The following is a 17,821-nucleotide window of genomic DNA, read 5'->3' as shown; positions in this document are numbered from 1 at the left end:
AGCCTATATTAAGGGAGGGGAAATTGGTCTGATCACACTTGATAAGAGCAAATAATAGATGTTGTAAACAAGCAGAATGCTTCAATTCTGATCTAAGGCATTGATTTGCCTCAGCAGCCAATTACTGTGTGGACTGAGGTTATGCATCCAGTCGATCTTTTGGGAGAGGGAGTTTTGTCTGCTGTCTTTGACTTTGTACCAAACAGTTCCTAAAATGTGACTGAATATAAAATGTATCATTGAAGGTACTTATTATTCCCGCCAGCTGTGCTGATCCAGTGAGTTTACCCTGGTATCTTCTGAACCACTCCAGGGTCCTTAACCGGCTCCTAATCAAACTATATTAAATGATGGCACTGACATGCACATTTGCACACACACAAGTACACACACGGATGCCCCCCTCCTTTGATTATTTTATTTATGTTTTCTTTTTCTTCATATCTCTATTATTCTTTTGATTTTGTACAACTTTTCTTGTTGATCTCTGTTTGTACTATTTTCTTTCATGTGTTCTTGTTATATGTTGGCTCTGTAGATACAGCTTAATGAAAATGTAAAAACTGCTGAATACAATCCGACCATGTCTGTGAAATGAATTTGAAGCTGAAATAAAAACTGAGTTAAAAGAATGTAGGTACTTATTACAGCAATTTACATACATTTATCGCTTTTGTATTATCACAAGTTTAGTGAAAGTCTAATCTGGCTTTAAATTTGGCAATAGCTTAATGTTCGCTAATTACTTAAATAGCTAACATTAAGAAGCAAAAATGCTAGATTGATGCAGCATAGCTTAATTAGAGATAGCTGGCTAACCTTTTCGTTGGCCCTGAAGTGCAAGTCAAAACAACACACAAAACACTACAGCATTTCATAAAACACAACGACATTTCAAAAAACACTACAGCATTTCACAAAACACTACAGCATTTCAGAAAACACTACAGCATTTCAAAAAACACTTCAACATTTCAACTTCTACGGAAAGTGTATTCCTTAAAGCCCCTGTCACACTGTCCCGAAATTGACACCAGATGGACACACGATAAAGGAAATGTTCAAATTCGGTTCTGATCGTAACAACATCGGGCCATTCGTGAGGGCATCTCAAGTCATCGTATGACCGCCGGTGGAGTTTCTCAGGCTCCGGCAGCAACTTTGTGAGCGGTGGCAAAATCTTTGGCATGCTAAAAAATTGCTGGAGGACCTTGCGAAGGTTCGTTTTCGTGTTGAATTTGTGTGTCCATTTTGCCCTTCATAAGGCACTCGTGAGGGCATCTTGTCAAATCGTATCATCTTCGTCTGATCATCGGTGCCATCGGGCATTTTTTGCCTCACGAAGACAATACGAAGGAAACACTAAGCTGCCCGATTTACTTAGGAAGGTAACACGACTACTTGATGCCCTCGCAATGCCATCATGTAGCCATCGTATTATAGTACGATGACATCGAGATTGCATTTATTGCACACCAAAATCATCTAAACAGATTAGGTAAATAACCCAATTTGTGTTCTGTGAAACTGAAAAGGATATTACATTGTTTTTGTTACTTCCGTTGCAGTTGTATGTCTTACAGTTTCTCTCGATTGCTAACACCCTAAAATTATACATAAGCACAATTCTTTTAACTGACACTCAAAGAGTAAAAACATCGGCTCAAATCTCCAAAACTCTGAACACGTTTTCAGCTTTTCACACAATTTGCAAATCAACATGGCACTTTTTGCAAACCACTACACATGTGTCTCCACGTAGGACACAGGAATCTGACATAAAGTCACGTGTTAGCTGGTTTAAAATACTGATATTCAAAATGCCTCACACATGGACCAATGATCAAGAAACACGTTCCACCTGACCAAACACCTGGTAGCATAATTGTTGGCTCATCAATCAGGATGTTAGCACTATAAAAAGACCACAGGTGAGTACTTTCTTACAGCAACAATGGAAGCCAACATGGAAGCAAGAGGAAGAGGAAGAGCTGGGCTGAGAGTGAGAGGAGGAGGAAGAGGTGGGGTGAGAGTGAGAGGAGGAAGAATGAGAGGTAGAGGTAGAGCTGGAGGGAGAGGACGTGGACAAAGAAGAATACTCTCTAATGAAATGAAATGTTATCAACCATGGTGTGACGATGAGAGAGGCTGGACAGAGGGTTCAGCCTAATCTAAGCCGATTTACTGTTGCCTGTGTAATCCGGACACTTAGACTTGAAAACAGGTTAGTACCCCGTTTTTAGCTCTGCATAATTCATGATATATCAGTGCTTATATCTGTTGTGTGAAACGTATTTACTTCATTACTGTAATTGAATTGTTGGCATGTTGCATACTATAACTGTACAAACATCCTGCGAAATGTACTGTGGTAGACTTACTTGTATGCAACACAGACACTGACCAACCACTATATCTTTGTTGTTTTTTAACAAAGAGGTGCAGGTGGAAGGCTAAGGATTTTCAATGAGGCACAGGAAGCAGCAGTTACAAACTGGGTTTTGGCAAACAATGCCATCACACTTAGAGAGATCCGAAGCACAGTAACTATGTGCTGAGATGCACAATGTTATCTTTGAATAAAATGTGATTTTCTTTCAACAACTCATTTGTATTTCTTCATTTACTATTGTTTGACCACCCAACTACACACTGCTGAGCATAATCTAAAGCATTCTCATTTTTTATGGGCCATGCTCTGTACATAGAGGTTTCTGCAGAGAAAGATTGCTTGAGTTTACAGAAATGCAGTAAAGGAAGAAATACAAATGAGTTGTTGAAAAAAAAATCACATTTTATTCAAAGATAACATTGTGCCACATGCATCTCAGCACATACAGTAGTTACTCTGCTTCGGAAATCTCCAAGTGTGATGGCATTGTTTGCCAAAACCAAGTTTGTAGCTGCTGCTACCTGTGCCTCATTGAAAATCCTACACCTCTTTGTTTCTCAGTCCTTCAGATGAACATCAAAGATATAGTGGTTGGTCAGTGTCTGTGTTGCATAAAAGTAAGTTTACCACAGTACATTGTGCAGGATTTCTGTACAGTTATAGTATGCAACATGCCAACAATTCAATTACAGTAATGAAGTAAATACGTTTCACACAACAGATATAAGCACTGATATATCATGAGAGTATTCTTCTTTTTCCACGTCCTCTCCCTCCAGCTCTACCTCTACCTCTCATTCTTCCTCCTCTCACTCTCAGCCCAGCCCTTCCTCTTCCTCTTCCTCTTGCTTCCATGTTGGCTTCCATTGTTGCTGTAAGAAAGTACTCACCTGTGGTCTTTTTAAAGTGTATGTTTAAATGTTAGCGCCCCCCGAAGAGGCACAAGCTCTTACATTGAGTCTGGATACATTCTAAATCAGGGGTATTCAACTGTCAAACTCAATTTCATCGCGGGCCACATTAGCATTATGGTTGCACTTAAAGGGCCGGTTGTAACTATATAAATATACATATATAAATATATAATATATATAAAATAATGTATTATATTACATTATTGCCTCTGAATTGGATTATTATTGGATAGGGTAATAACTTCGTAATTAACTACGTCTGAAAGCAGAAGTCTAGGGCAAATAATTGCAAGTCTCTTCAGTGAGCATGTCACAAAATGAGATGCATTGCGGGACATGTAGTTTATGGGCAACCTGCTTCTGTAAAGTGGCATGTAACCATATAATAAACGTATTATAATGTTTGCAAACTCTTGTGGGCCACATTAAATGAAGTCGCGGGACGGATTTGGCCCCCGGGCCTTGAGTTTGACACCCCTGAGTTAGAGAAAATCTCCCCATGCAAAGGTCCGGAACTTCAAAATGTCTATGTTGCTTTATGAATTAGTGTGATATGTATTGTATAGCCTGTAGCTTTATCAATGTCTGCATGTAATCAACAACTGACTGCCAATCAAATAAAGAAAGTACAATTCAAAAACATTATTGTCAATTAACATTGAACTATACAGATATAGGCTACAGTAAAATACTGTGGATATGTGTAATGTTCCTCTCAGGCTGCATTTGAAAATGTGTGCATCTTAAAAGTGTTTAATTTTAGATAAATAAAATAAAGTGTAGCAGCAGCTTGAGTGTCTCTTTTTCTTTGTTAACCGTTTCACATCATGACTTAACAGTTTCAGAGGATTATAGAACAATATCAGTCTTTAGATTTACACATCATAACAATTGAACAGTTTTAAAGTTTCTCTTTCTTTCCCTCTTGTATTGCAGTCCCTCCACTCACTTTTTTTTATTCACTGCAAGAATTGAGCTTGAGCTTGTCCTGCCAGGAATTTAAATCTGGGCTGGAATGGTGTCAGGGCCATTCTCATACAAACATGCAGGTGCTCATTGGTTAGCCTCGGTTAGCCTCGGTTAGCCTGCCCTGGAATGATATTTATTTGTTGTGACCTCAGTTCTGACTTGAGAGGGAATTTTTGGTCCAACACTTTGTGTTTTGTCTCATAGTGGCGTTTTGGCACTTTTAATGAGCGCCACGGTGTCTGAACAAATGAGACACACTGGTTCTGTGCTCCCAGTGAGCAGGATGAACATGAATGAGTCCGTCCACTCAGGGTTAAAAGCTCTGTTCTCACTGTCCACTTTCCTCTTCTTGGAGAGTGCAATGTGTAATTATTTATCTCTCCCTGTCTGCCGCGAACACGCCTGTTCACTCTCGTCTCCGCTCCTCTCCCTGTATCGCTAATTATTATCTTCACTCACTTTCCTCTCCGCTTCTCTTTGCCACGCTCTCGTCTCTTCTTCTGTGTTTCTCTCCCTGTATCGCTCACTCGTATCTTTCGCCCCCTGTCGGCGGCGGATAAAATAGAATCGCCACGTCAAAATTGAAATCCCTTATTAATGTATTGATTATAGGTCCGGGTCCGTATAGGTCGGCGTCTGGGTCCGGATCCGGACCGCCTGTTGCCGACCCCTGATCTAAATCATCAGCAAAGTCTACGACCATATTTCCTAGTGCGGTTCGGGTGCCATCGTGTGGCCTTCTGTAGGCATCGTACTTGCTTCGGATGTTGCTTTAATGTTGACCATGTTCGGGGCCATCCGTGCGAAATTCAGAATTCTATATTCATGTGTCCATCTGGTTTCAATTTCGGGACAGTGTGACAGGGGCTTTAGGGAGAACACGTCTTGTTTGTGATTGGACAGAGTCTGCCAGAGAAGCGCTGCTGTGATTGGTTGTTTTTGCTGCCAGTCAAGAAATGACGCTTCGTGTTTGTTCATTTTGTTGTAGTCTACCATAGTATTTACATGGAGATAAGCCCCGAATATTCGCATCGCTCTAATTGCTCAAGTTTCACCGCGGCTGTCAGCTGTGTTTACTCCTGTCATTCAAACAAGACGCGCTGGAGAGGGGGCGGGGCTTATATCCATGCACAATACATACTATGGTAGATACCAAATACAACAAAATGAACATATTTTGCCATGATTTAATTGTAATACACGTTTAAGAAATGATGCCGAAGTAACAACATACTGATACCGGTTAGTAAAAACCATGCTTTAATGCTTTGACAAGTGTGCAGACAAGACGGCAGGCGAAAAACCTTTTAAAATGCGTGTTTTCTGAATGGAGATAGGATCGATCAGGCTAAACTAACCTGTAGCTGCTCCGTCCACACTCAACAACAACCTTATACAGACAGAAATAAAGCAGCGACTGTATTCGCCATTCACCATTTTCAGACAGTCTGCGTTTTGTACATGTTTCACTTTTGTCCAGTTTCTGAACAGACATAAGGAGCTGTGAGCTCTGTGTGCTAACAGCTAACGGCTGATGTTTTGGGGCATGTTGCGCTGTCGGGTGCTGACCATTCACGAAGCGTCATTTCTTGACTGGCAGCAAAAACAACCAATCACAGCAGTGCTTCTCTGGCTGGCTCTGTCCAATCACAAACAAGAAGTGTTCTCCCCAAAGGAATACGCTTTCCGTAAAAGTTGAAATGTTGAAGTGTTTTGTGAAATGTTGTAGCGTTTTTTAAATGCTGTAGTGTTTTGTGAAATGTTGTTTTGACTTGCACTTCAGGGCCACCGTAAACCTTAGCTTTTATGCTCGCTAACGTTATTGCAAACATAAGATTGTACTGTATAGATTGGTTGGCTAGCTTGACTTCACCAGCGAGTTGGATCCATGATACTAACTTGTATGATAAAAAATAGGTTGATTTTAGCAGACGGTATGTAACGATAAAAAGAAAATGTGTATAATTAATGATTGCTTTCTATTTGCTGCGGCAGCCAGCTAGCCAACTGTAACTTAAGCTTAGTTAAGATTAGCTATCTAGCTGTTATTTAGCTACACGGCAATGGATCTTGCATTTATTACATCCAGGGGCAGACTGGTCATTGGGAATACCGGGAGTTTTCCCGGTGGCCCATGCTGTGCGTGGGCCAGAGAGCAGGTCGGATTTGAAAAAAAAATATATTATTTATTTTATTTTTATTTTTTTGCCTCAATCCTACCGGCCCACATCTGTAAGTGTTCCGTCCACTACCTTTTTTTTTTTTTTTGCTTACCTAAATCTTACCGGCCCACATTTGTAAGTGTTCCGGCCACTTCCTGGGAGTGGGTGTGTGGGGGGGCTGGCTGGCGCTGGGCTGGGCCGTTTTGATAGGCTACCTATGTTCTATCTATCAGATAGTTTCACTTACACATATCAGTGATATCACAATACCCACCACCCCCTTTCCCTTCCATCACCAGTGTTGCCAGATGGGCAGTTTTCCAGCCCAATTGGGCTGGTTTGGGTTGTATTGGGCTGGTAAAATTGGGCTTTGGCTGGTGGACAGAATTTGGGCCGGCCGGCCGATACATGCCACGCATTAAGTGGGCCTGTCTGTTAATTAATCCCCGGGCCACTTTTTCCCCCCAAGTCCGCCCCTGATTACATCCTAACGAAAGTTGACAGAATAGTGGAGCCAATGGTCAGGAACAGTAAGTTACATTATTCTAAATATGAGATGAATTCAATCTAATCTCACAACTCTATTTTGTTCAGATGTAATGGTGCGAGCAACAGTTTACTGTATGCAACTTAACGGCACCGGTGTATTTCATTGCAAAGATTTTCTGAACTTCACACATTTTTCCTTTAACTTCCATAGTTTTATAATGGGGATCAGTCTTGCCTCCTCAGGTCCTCCATCAGGTTGCCAGGCAGTACTTAAAGGTGCATTTCATGATATTAAGTGGCCGCTGATTGTAGGAAATGATACACTATGAAGCTGTCCAATCACCTAGGAGTCAAGTTATCATGATTAGCTCCTACATCAGCCACATGAAACACCCTGATAACTACCTCATTGCTGTGATAGTTAGTATACACCACATGCACAATCACATGGTAGCACTGTGCCACTACAAGACTAAAACATGCATATTTCACCTGTCTGATAGCAGTTGAGTACGCAGTGAGAGAATAAAGTACTACACCAGCCCTTAAGGTCTTGATGATGACTTGCTGGAGGTACTTGTAACCTATTGGCCAATCATCCCGGTAAAATTTTGTTTAGGTTTTGACTTGATGATGGCTAAAATGTGATGACAATTTTTTTCTGTTTTGTTTTTGCTTTCACTTCCTTACCATGCACTTTTCATGAAATGATGAGTTGTTCCGTTCTGGTTTGTATTATGTATGTTTTGTGTGGGTGAGGACCCCAGGAAGAATAGCCAATGCTCATGCTAGTGCTAATGGGGATCCTAATAAAAACAAACAAACAAACAAACCAAGAAGGATATACTGTAACATATAACATGTAGATACTGTCTCATAAGGATACATTCATAGTTTGCCAACAATATTTTCTCTTAGCAACTGAAGCACTATAAGCATTTGTATGGATACGGAGCAAGAGATGGAAAAACATTTACTTTTTCAATTTTTTAAATAAATAGTTTGACATTGTGAAAAAAAGGAGCTTCAGTCAGGAGAGGAGTCCAAAGATCACCAAAAAATGTGCCTTGGATGCTTGGATCTAATTGTAATCATGCAACATGACTTAAGAGGCCACATTTTGTCAGGACGGATTAAATGTATAGCACACTGTTGCCGGTGTGACACTTCAACTCTCAACTTTGTTTTGTACCCAGAGGACATTTGTTTTTTCAGCAGTGCATATTTCAATATATGAAAGACTGCAGTACAGTGAGGGGGAGGGAATGTGTCCTAAATACAAGTGGGCAAGAAGTGCAACACTGGTGAACAGTGTGCAAAAGCACAGCAGTAATAATATCTAGAACTAACGTATTGATTCATACAAAAATATATCCTTAAATCCTTACTTATGCCCTCTCAAGAGGGTTGTGCTGTCTGTATTTCAGAGACCCTGCCTTCTGTTCTTTATTTCTGTGCCATATACAAAGACCTAGCAACCAGGTGCTTGATCAAATTCAATCATTCAAAGGCAAGCTATGAAAATGGTCGATGTACTGTAGCTCAGAGAAAAATGCAAATATAGCAAGGCGAAACAAGAGTGAGTCAGGGGTTAGCCTTCGAGCACCGTAACCCTCATTTATGGGAGAGGAAGTGACAACTTTGAATATTTAGTTTACAAAATGAAACTGACACATTCTTCTCATTATGGCTTTGATTTGCTTAACATTCAAAAAAGGAATATGTGCGATGAAGCAATCAGACCTCGAGTCCTTGAGTCAATTCTCTTCTAATGTTTTAATTGTGGTGTTTTCCCAGGTGTGTGTCCAGCTTCCTCAGCAGCCGGTACCAACAGGCGGCTCAGAGCTCCTTCACCGTGCGGGCCAGAGGCTCGGACCAGGACCGGAGGAGAGGGGGCCGCTGGGAGGGGTCTGAGGCCTCAGCAGGGTCAGGTCAGCCTTCATCTGCGGCCTCACCCAGTCAAGTGGACGAAAGGAAAGTGGATATGTTGAAGAGTGGATGCCTCAGCCTTTATTGAACAACTAACAAATGGAGTTTACAGAATACAGCAATCCTATGGGATTAAGCCATTCAAGATATCACATTGGCTTATCAGCATGATATTTATGAGATCTTACACTTTATAACCTATCTGCATGGTGTCAAACATTGCTGTTTTCTTCCATGTCAAAGCCTTGCACTCTTTCTTCAGCAGGTATATTGTCATACTGCAAATTAATCATAAGGAAGCTAATGCACGCAGCCTTCAGGAGTTTGTTCAGGCTCAGGGAGGTAAAAAAGAAATGCTGGAATCACTCTCTTTCCTTAATGATGTCCACACAGAGACAATGGGGCGCCGCTCTGATTAGTGTCACCTGTCCTCGTGCATCTCATCAGCTCCATTATGGCTCCATCTCCCATGCTTCTTCTGCTAATTGAATAGCCTGTGAAGTGGTGACGAGGACGGGGGCGAGAGCAGCGTCTGTCCCACTGCTGCTTCACAAATGAGAGTGAAGCTTCCCAGTGAGACACTACTGAGGCTCTTAAAACATAAACCATTATCATACAGATGGAAAAGATGTAAACAAGTAGCCCTCATGTTATATTAGTGTCATATCGTCTACGGATCATGTTATCTGTAACAGCTTTCAATTGGCATCTAGTGTTTGTTTTCAGAGGGCCGATATGCTGCACTGCACATTTCTGTATCAGAATGAGTGTTAATATTAGACATAGGCAGAGGTTTGATATGTTGAAAATATGCCTACTTGGAAAGGAAATATATGTCGTTCAATACTCTGCAGCTGAGCTTGAGTTAGCACAAAGACAAGGGGGAAAAAAGCTTGGTCAATAGTAATAAAGCTACTAGGACATCTTTCACTAATAAATCAACAATGCACACCTTGTTCGTTTCATTCATACAAAAATGAGAGTATTAGAAATGGCAATTCTGTATATAGTATATTTCCAAATTGCCCCCAAAAAATGTTTTTATTGTCAACATATTCCATAAAAAAATGATGGTTCCATTTCTGATCGAGTGGTCACCTGCTGCTTGCTTGTTTGTCTGGGTATGTACATATTTTGTGGTTCTTGTTCTAATGTAGAATGCATTTGGAGGGACCTTCTGTCAAGGAATCACAATTTAATTTAGTTGGACAATCCCATGAGCTCCTGGCCTAAAAGACTGACATAGAGAAGATAGAAACTGGCCTCCAAATAGGTTGTTTGAGAATGGCCACTAACCTCCAAATCTAAAAGATGATTGAGACTGGTCCAAATGATGATGCTGCAGCAGAGAGGTTGGTGGATCAGTTCAATGATGTCCTCTCCCATTTTGCAGATGAAGCTGTTTTCAGGAGATTTTCCATGAGGTTTCTCTGGGTTTTTACCAATCCTCCAGAAATATATCGGACTGTCCCACTTGCTTTACCTGCTCTCTTGATCCTTGCTCTGGAAACATCCTAGATTCCAATTAGGCTGTTTGCAGAACCACGCCTTTGGAGATCAGACCACTGTGGAATTCACCTCTTGCTTTAACCATTAGGCAGTAGTGGCGCGAATGAAACCCTTCCCCAAAGTACTTTGTTAAAGTGTGGTTTTAGGAACCTCAGAGGAACCGAGAGGCTGTCCAGAGAACACCGTACTTGACGTTTTCTTTAAATCTTGCATAGACGCTCATTAAAGCCACAGTGTGTCCTCTAGATTAAGGTTTTGTAAAGATGTGTGGAAGACAAAGAGTTTGAGAATCTTCCCAAACAACAAGTCCAGGCATCAAAATAACTGAAATGATGTCTTAGGGCAGAGAAAATGGCATTCTGCAGTAGTTGCTGTGAGTTCTCTCAGAAAAGAGGACACTGAAAGATAAATAAGATTCCAATGACAATGGGTAACATGAGAAGCACGGGAAAGCTTAAATGCTCCAATGGGGGTGGCCAGAAAGAAGGAAGAATGCTCCGTCAGTATCAGTGCTAATGAGCTAAAGGTTTATTACAGTGTGTGTGGTGCCTGTGTGAAGCCAAATAAGCGACCTTGAGGTTATGAAAGGCGCTATATAAATTAAAGTTATTATTATTATTATTATAAGAATATGGCCCAGACGGACTAGAGGCACAGGTCCTTAAAGAGCCAATTAAAGGGAGTCTTTACAAAGGTGATTCCAGTCACACACAGTGCCCAAACAAGGGAAAATCTCAATCATTGATGCCGGTCCCCGAAAAACTGATTTTCAACCAATCAACATCACTCCTTTTCTTTGTAAAACCGTCGGCGGTGTTAAAAAGGTGTCCAAACTGCTTTTGAACATTAAGAAAACCAAAGCAATGCTTTTTGCTCCCAAGTCAGCGTCCTCTTGCCTCTCCATTGACACCCTGTTGAGTTTGTTGATACCTACAAATATCTTGGCTATTGGTTGGACAGTAATCTGAACTTCAAACACCATATCGAAGTTCTAACAAAGAAATTGAAATTCACTCTTGGCTTCCTTTACAGACTTAAATGTTGTTTTTCAACTTCATCCCGTAAAAGGTTGGTCTCTGGCTTATTCCTTTCCCAGCTGGACTACGGTGACACCATTTATAGATTTGCCTGTCCCACTGTCTTGGCCAAACTTGACCCACTCTACCATGCTGCACTGCGTTATATATCAAATGCACCCTATAGGACTCATCATTGCACACTGTATAGCCTAACTGGATGGTCCTCACTCACTATGCGTAGGATGCAGCATTGGTTTTTATTAATGTATAAAGCCATTTTAGGAAAGCTTCCACTCTACATATGTGCCAGATTTGCTCCAGTTTGTGACTTTTACAACCTCAGATCCAGTGCCTGGATACGGTTCCAGGTTCCTGCTGTGCGGACTGAGGCTGGAAAAAGGAGTCTCTTTTTTTATGGTCCTTGGTCTTGGAATGACCTTCAATCACGCCTCAAACTGACGGCACTTTTCTCTATAGCCTGTTTTAAATTGAAGTTGTCAGAAGTCCTTACCACCAGCTGCTCTTGCAGTAATAAGTAGTGCCTTTCTTACTGTCCTAATGTGCACACTGTAGTGACTGCTTTTTTCGTCTTTTGTTTTCTTAGTTATGTTCTCTGTATTTTATATGTTTGTGTTATGTGTAACGTTGCTGCCTTCTTGGCCAGGTCAGCATTGTTAATGAGATTTTATCTCAATGCTTTTTATCTGGTTAAATAAAGGTTAAATAAAAATAAATAAAGCTAGTCCTCAAAATACTCAAAATACTCAAGTAAAGTATACTTTTACTTTTCCATTTTATGTTACTTTCTACTTCTACTCCACTACAATTCAGAGGTAAATATCGTACTTTTAATCCACTACATTTATTTAATACCTTTAGTTACTTTGCAGATATACATTAATGATTAACAATATGATCAACACTTAAATAACACTTAGTTGGACCAAATTCACCAGCTACCCTGCATTAAATAAAGTTATTAAAATTAGTTCCTCCTTTACCAGTTTGATAAACACATCAATAATTCTAATCAAAACATATCATACATATGATTGTGAAATGGCCCAGTTTGCTTAATAAGTACTTTTACCTTTTAAACTTTAAGTATATTTAGATGCCAATACTTCTGTACTTTTACTTGAGTAACATTTAGAATGTAGGACTTTTACTTGTAACAGAGTGTTCCTACACTCTGGTACTTCTACTTTTACTGAAGTTCAAGATTTGAGTACTTCTCCCACAACTGATGCTATGAATGTTGGTTGCCCTGCTTTAATAATAATAATAATAAAAATAATAATAATAATAATAATAATAATTCATTTTATTTATATAGAATGTATTATTATTATTATTATTATTATTATTATTATTATTATTATTATTATTATTATTATTATTATTATTATTATTATTAAAGCAGGGCAACATTTTTGTGTCCAACAACTTTGTGTAATATGTAAGGATTTCATTGTTTGGGTTGTTGTTGACTCATTGATATTGGGGTTAATAGTGGTGTTATTTGTCTTTCTATCTGATAACCATTAGTGGAACAACACCCGACCCCTTCCTTCTCCTGTACACCATTATTTGGGATGAAAGTGAGGGTTTTTAATATGCAGATGACACGGCCTTAGTTGGCCTTTGTGTCTGGCACACACTCTCTTCAGGCTCGGTGCAAGAGAAACAATTCAATGTTGATGGCACTTAAGATATAATCATTTGTGCCAAGCAGGATTTCAGAAGAAAGCCAAATGTATTTGACATCATCGCACAGAATGACGGCCAATTTAACTAAAAAGATGAACTATATTTAAGAAAATGCACACATGGCTTTATTTATTTAGAACACAACGAGCAAGTCAGTGAAAATGTTTACAAAACCCTGGTTGAGAGTGACTGTTTGAACTGCGAGCTGCAGAATGAGATGGAAAGGATAGTTGGCATCGCCAGCAAAATAATTGGGACGCCCCAGCTTTGTGAGCTATGTAGCATCAGCATTCTCGATTTCATATTCAGACCATTAATATACACGCAAACAACTATTTGCCATGTAAAAAGAGAAAGGGAGGCTTTAACCAAACATTGTTCCAAGAAAGAATTATATTCCAAGTACAATCAGCATTTTAAAGTTTAAAAAAATGACAGATCTTGCCACAAATCTTACGCCACAGTATTTTGTTTAAGGCTTAAAGCTGTTTAAGGTATTTATCTGTGATTTTCTTTTTGAGCATTGTAGTATAAGCTTTACTTTCTCAGTGGTATATTGTAGCCAGATGTGTTCTTTATAATACTTGTTTTATGTTACCTGTTGTTGTGCCGCTTTAATGTGTTGGTGTGCCATCAACAATTGTGCAGTATGGTGTACAATGCACTTGTATTGTATTCTGTTTTAAACAAAAATGCTACTTTACAACTACCAAAATACTGATATGATGGAGAATAAAGACATTTGTAAAGAATATACTCTTTTTTAAACAGCTGTGCATTGTAGTTTTAAGAAAGCTTAACTCTTAACTGTCTTTTCTTCTTTGGGACTATTTTCAGCAGCGGATTAATCCACAGGTGGTGCTTTAGTGAGTAACTGGGGCAGCAGGAGGTGCATGTGGGATATATTCAAATGAAACTGCAGTGTGTGTTCACGGTGCTGAAGGAACGTGGTCGGTGTGGCTCTTTCTGTTTGTAATAGTTTGGGAACACATTGAAGCTCTGTGCCACAGAGGAACAAGATACATCTGTGGAAACACAGATACATATTTTGAACAGAATCACTTCACTTTTGGTTTTGGGCTTCTCATGGGATTTGTTGATAATGAGAATAATAAAGAATATCAACAGCCTTATCCTTTGTGCATGGGTACAGCAAATGTGTTCATGCTCTTGAAAATCCCGGTTGTAATTTATGACATTTTCACGTTGAGATGAATGGCTGAGAGCTCTCCTTGAGATAATTATGCAAAATAGTCCAAACACAAACACTCTGACATCAAGTCCAGACCTCACCACGCAATAATCTGATGTCATCATCCGGGTCATTTTGTCCCCCAGTTATACTATCATATGTTTGTTATAAATGTGCTGTAAATAAATTATCCTCTAAACTGTGTTTTAATGAAGTTGTGATATGAAATATCTGAAAGTCTGCCGTAGACCATCATTGAACATGGTTAACAAACTGTTGGTACAAATGAAAACGGGGACAGGTCTCTGTTTGATGTTTGCACTGACTACTCTCCAGGTCTGTGCGTTTAGTCAAAGGAACATACATAAGATATTTTTCCAGATCTGCAAAGAAAACCTTGAAATATAATGAGCCTTTTATTTTGAGTGGATAAACAGTGGCAGCTGTGATGCAGGGTGGTGTTGGTGCTCTGCTGCATCCGGAGCTCTGCTGCTCTGCCTGAGCCGAGGATGCTAATGTGGAGGATCATGCTCCCTGTGCAGCTCATCCTCTCACCCCCCTCGGTCTCACCCCTCCGTCTCACCCCCCTCCGTCTCACCCCTCTCCGTCTCACCCCCCTCCATCTCACCCCTCCGTCTAACCCCCCTCCTTCTAACCCCTCTCCGTCTCGCCCCCCTCCGTCTCACCCCTCCGTCCAACCCTGTCTCCTACAAATTACGTTCCCACAGAACTAAACTGCATTCTCAATTACGTTTAGCTAGAAACTTATTTTCTCCCACGTTACGTTCGTTATAATCGTATGTCAAATACGTTTATTTTCTACATATCTTCTAGAAACATATTTCCTCCCACGTTACGTTTCTTATGAACGTATCTTAAATACGTTTATTTTCTACATATCTTTTCCATTTATTGTCTTGCTTATAATAGTCATTTATAAATATCATTTTAGAGCACACATTTGAAATCAGTAGGCGAGGCTGTAATTTTGCCAACTGCAACTCCAGGCCCGGTTCTACGGGGGTGCATAAGGGTGCATTGCACCCTCAGTTGAGTCGTTATGCACCCTCATTTGAAAAATGAAAAGTGAAAAAAAAAAGTAGAAAAGTGAAAAAAAAAATGAAAAGTGAAAAATATGACATATATAATAACAACAATAATAATAATAATAATAATAATAGAAGTAATAATAATAATAAGAAGAAGAATATGCAGCTCATGGTTTCAAGACAGAGATGGATGGATCTGGATGGCTGGAATATTCCTGTAAAAAAGATGCCATCTTCTGCTATGCATGTAGACATTTCGATCTTTAAAACCTCTTAAGCCCCACGGACCCGGTTCTGGGGCCGAAATCGCGTCATTTGCAGGAAACAACGTCTAAGGACCCTTAATATTTAATAAACTATGAATATTTTGTATCCATATAACGGGAAAACAATTATTTAACTGATCTTTTTCATTTTTTTTATTTTAAAAACACTCAATGCTAACAGTGAGCCTCTGAATTAGCCTCGAGCGAAAAATGCTAACCTATTACTGCACCGAAAATCACTCCAACTCCCTTATTACTTATCCTAGCTGCACATCCAACACATTGTTTATGATCGTAAAGACACAGAATCTAACGGTGCCCACCTCAACACTGAAAGATACAAACTCGCGACGTTATCAACAAAAACGTACATCAAAACAAGAGGCGCTAGGTAGCCCACAACGCTAACATGGCTTACCTTCGTCTTTGTCTGGTCTAAACTGGTCTTCAATGGCATTAAAACGATAACAACGATGATGTAGTAAATAGGTTAATATCCAATGCGGCTGTGTCCCCTTTGAAATGTTCTGATAATCTATAAGCAATAAAGCTGCAATTCCGTTTTAAAATAGTAGAGCAGGCCATTCCTACGCTCTGTAGCTTCATTGAATGCGCGAAGACGCCATCTTTTTTTTTAACATGAGTGTGTGCGGGACAATTTCCCTTAGATTCTATTGGCTCTAACGGTCAGAAAGAGATGTCACATTTCAAAATCGAAGAAGGGGGGCCAGAGATAAGGAAAATCCACCCAAATGGCCCCAGAAGAGTTTTTTTTGCTAAATCTGTCTAAAAAGGTCAAATATCACTTGTTTTGTGTCAATCTTGATACAGGGTACTTATTATATGTTGTACTTTGGATTCCTAAAGCTTTTAGTCTACCCATCATCCAAGGTTAGTTTTCACTATAAGTACAAAATATGTTCTGGACGGACACTATAATTTACAGTTTTTTACCATGTTCAATCTGAATATTCTTTAAAATAAAAAATATCTATATTGATTCTGACTTTTCTACATCCAACTGGTTTATCATTACTTTGAGAAAAAAGATGATTAATTAAACCCTTTTTGAAGGGAAGATATGGTCATTTGTTCTGGGAATGTCATTTTTGAGCCTGAAACCTGAAAAACGAGCTTGGGGCTTAAGAGAAGGGGAGTGATTTGTAAAATATCCATAAAGAAAAAGTAAATCTGTTTAAAGTTCTGTTTCATATGGATGTTGAGATGTATCCATAGATCTCTTCATGTTGCTCTCAAAGTGCACCAGATTGATGGTTTTAACTTCAATATTTAACAAAAAATCTTCCCGGGGACATGGATGTGTGTATACCTCCACCATTAAACTGTCATTCTGCACATTTCTTATATACTATCTACTTACATCTTCCATCCATCCATCCATCTTCTCCCGCTTATCCGTGGTCGGGTCGCGGAGGTAGCAGTTCCAGCAGAGAGCCCCAAACTTTCTTTTCCCTGGCCACATCAACCAGCTCTGACTGGGGGATCCCAAGGCGCTCCCAGGCCAGAGAAGAGATATAATCCCTCCATCTGGTTCTAGGTCTACCCCTTGGTCTCTTCCCAGCTGGACGTGCCTGGAACACCTCCCTAGGGAGGCGCCCAGGTGGCATCCTAACTAGGTGCCCGAACCACCTCAACTGGCTCCTTTCGACGCGAAGGAGGAGCGGTTCAACTCCGAGTCCCTCCCGGATGACCGAACTTCTCACCTTATCCCTAAGGGAGACACCAGCCACCCTGCGGAGAAAACCCATCTCGGCCGCTTGTACCCGCGATCTCGTTCTTTCGGTCATGACCCATCCTTCATGACCATAGGTGAGGGTAGGAACGAAAATGGCCCGGTAGACAGAGAGCTTTGCCTTCTGGCTCAGCTCCCTTTTCGTCACAACGGTGCGGTAAAGAGACTGCAGTACCGCTCCCGCTGCTCCGATTCTCCGACCCATCTCACGCTCCATTGTTCCCTCACTCGAGAACAAGACCCCGAGATACTTGAACTCCTTCACTTGGGGTAAGGACTCATTCCCTACTTGGAGTGGACAGTCCATCGGTTTCCTGCTGAGAACCATGGCCTCAGATTTGGAGGTGCTGATCCTCATCCCAGCCGCTTCACACTCGGTTGCGAACCGATCCAGTGAGTGCTGAAGGTTGCAGACCGATGAAGCCATCAGAACCACATCATCTGCAAAAAGCAGTGGTGCAATCCTTA

The 17,821-nt window shown here is 40.4% G+C and overlaps 2 protein-coding genes across 3 annotated transcripts in view; one reads left to right on the top strand and one right to left on the bottom strand.

Annotated features, from left to right (window-relative positions):
* The window catches only part of LOC307021236 (uncharacterized protein), a 146,535-nt gene extending 136,729 nt beyond the window's left edge, over positions 1–9,806 (top strand). For both annotated transcript variants that reach the window (XM_079653178.1, XM_079653177.1), the window contains one exon: positions 8,724–9,806. In XM_079653178.1, the coding sequence (XP_079509304.1) occupies positions 8,724–8,943 (220 nt within the window). In that variant the 3' untranslated portion in view covers positions 8,944–9,806. The remainder of the gene's footprint in view (positions 1–8,723) is intronic.
* LOC307021219 (uncharacterized protein) overlaps positions 1–17,821 on the bottom strand; it is a 616,546-nt gene that overhangs the window by 333,077 nt on the left and 265,648 nt on the right. The gene's annotated exons all lie outside the window — the stretch shown is intronic.

This window comes from Notothenia rossii, assembly GCF_949606895.1.
Source record: "Notothenia rossii genome assembly, chromosome: 1".
In the NCBI taxonomy this organism is placed as follows: domain Eukaryota; kingdom Metazoa; phylum Chordata; class Actinopteri; order Perciformes; family Nototheniidae; genus Notothenia; species Notothenia rossii.
This window is presented reverse-complemented; position numbering and strand designations above follow the sequence as displayed.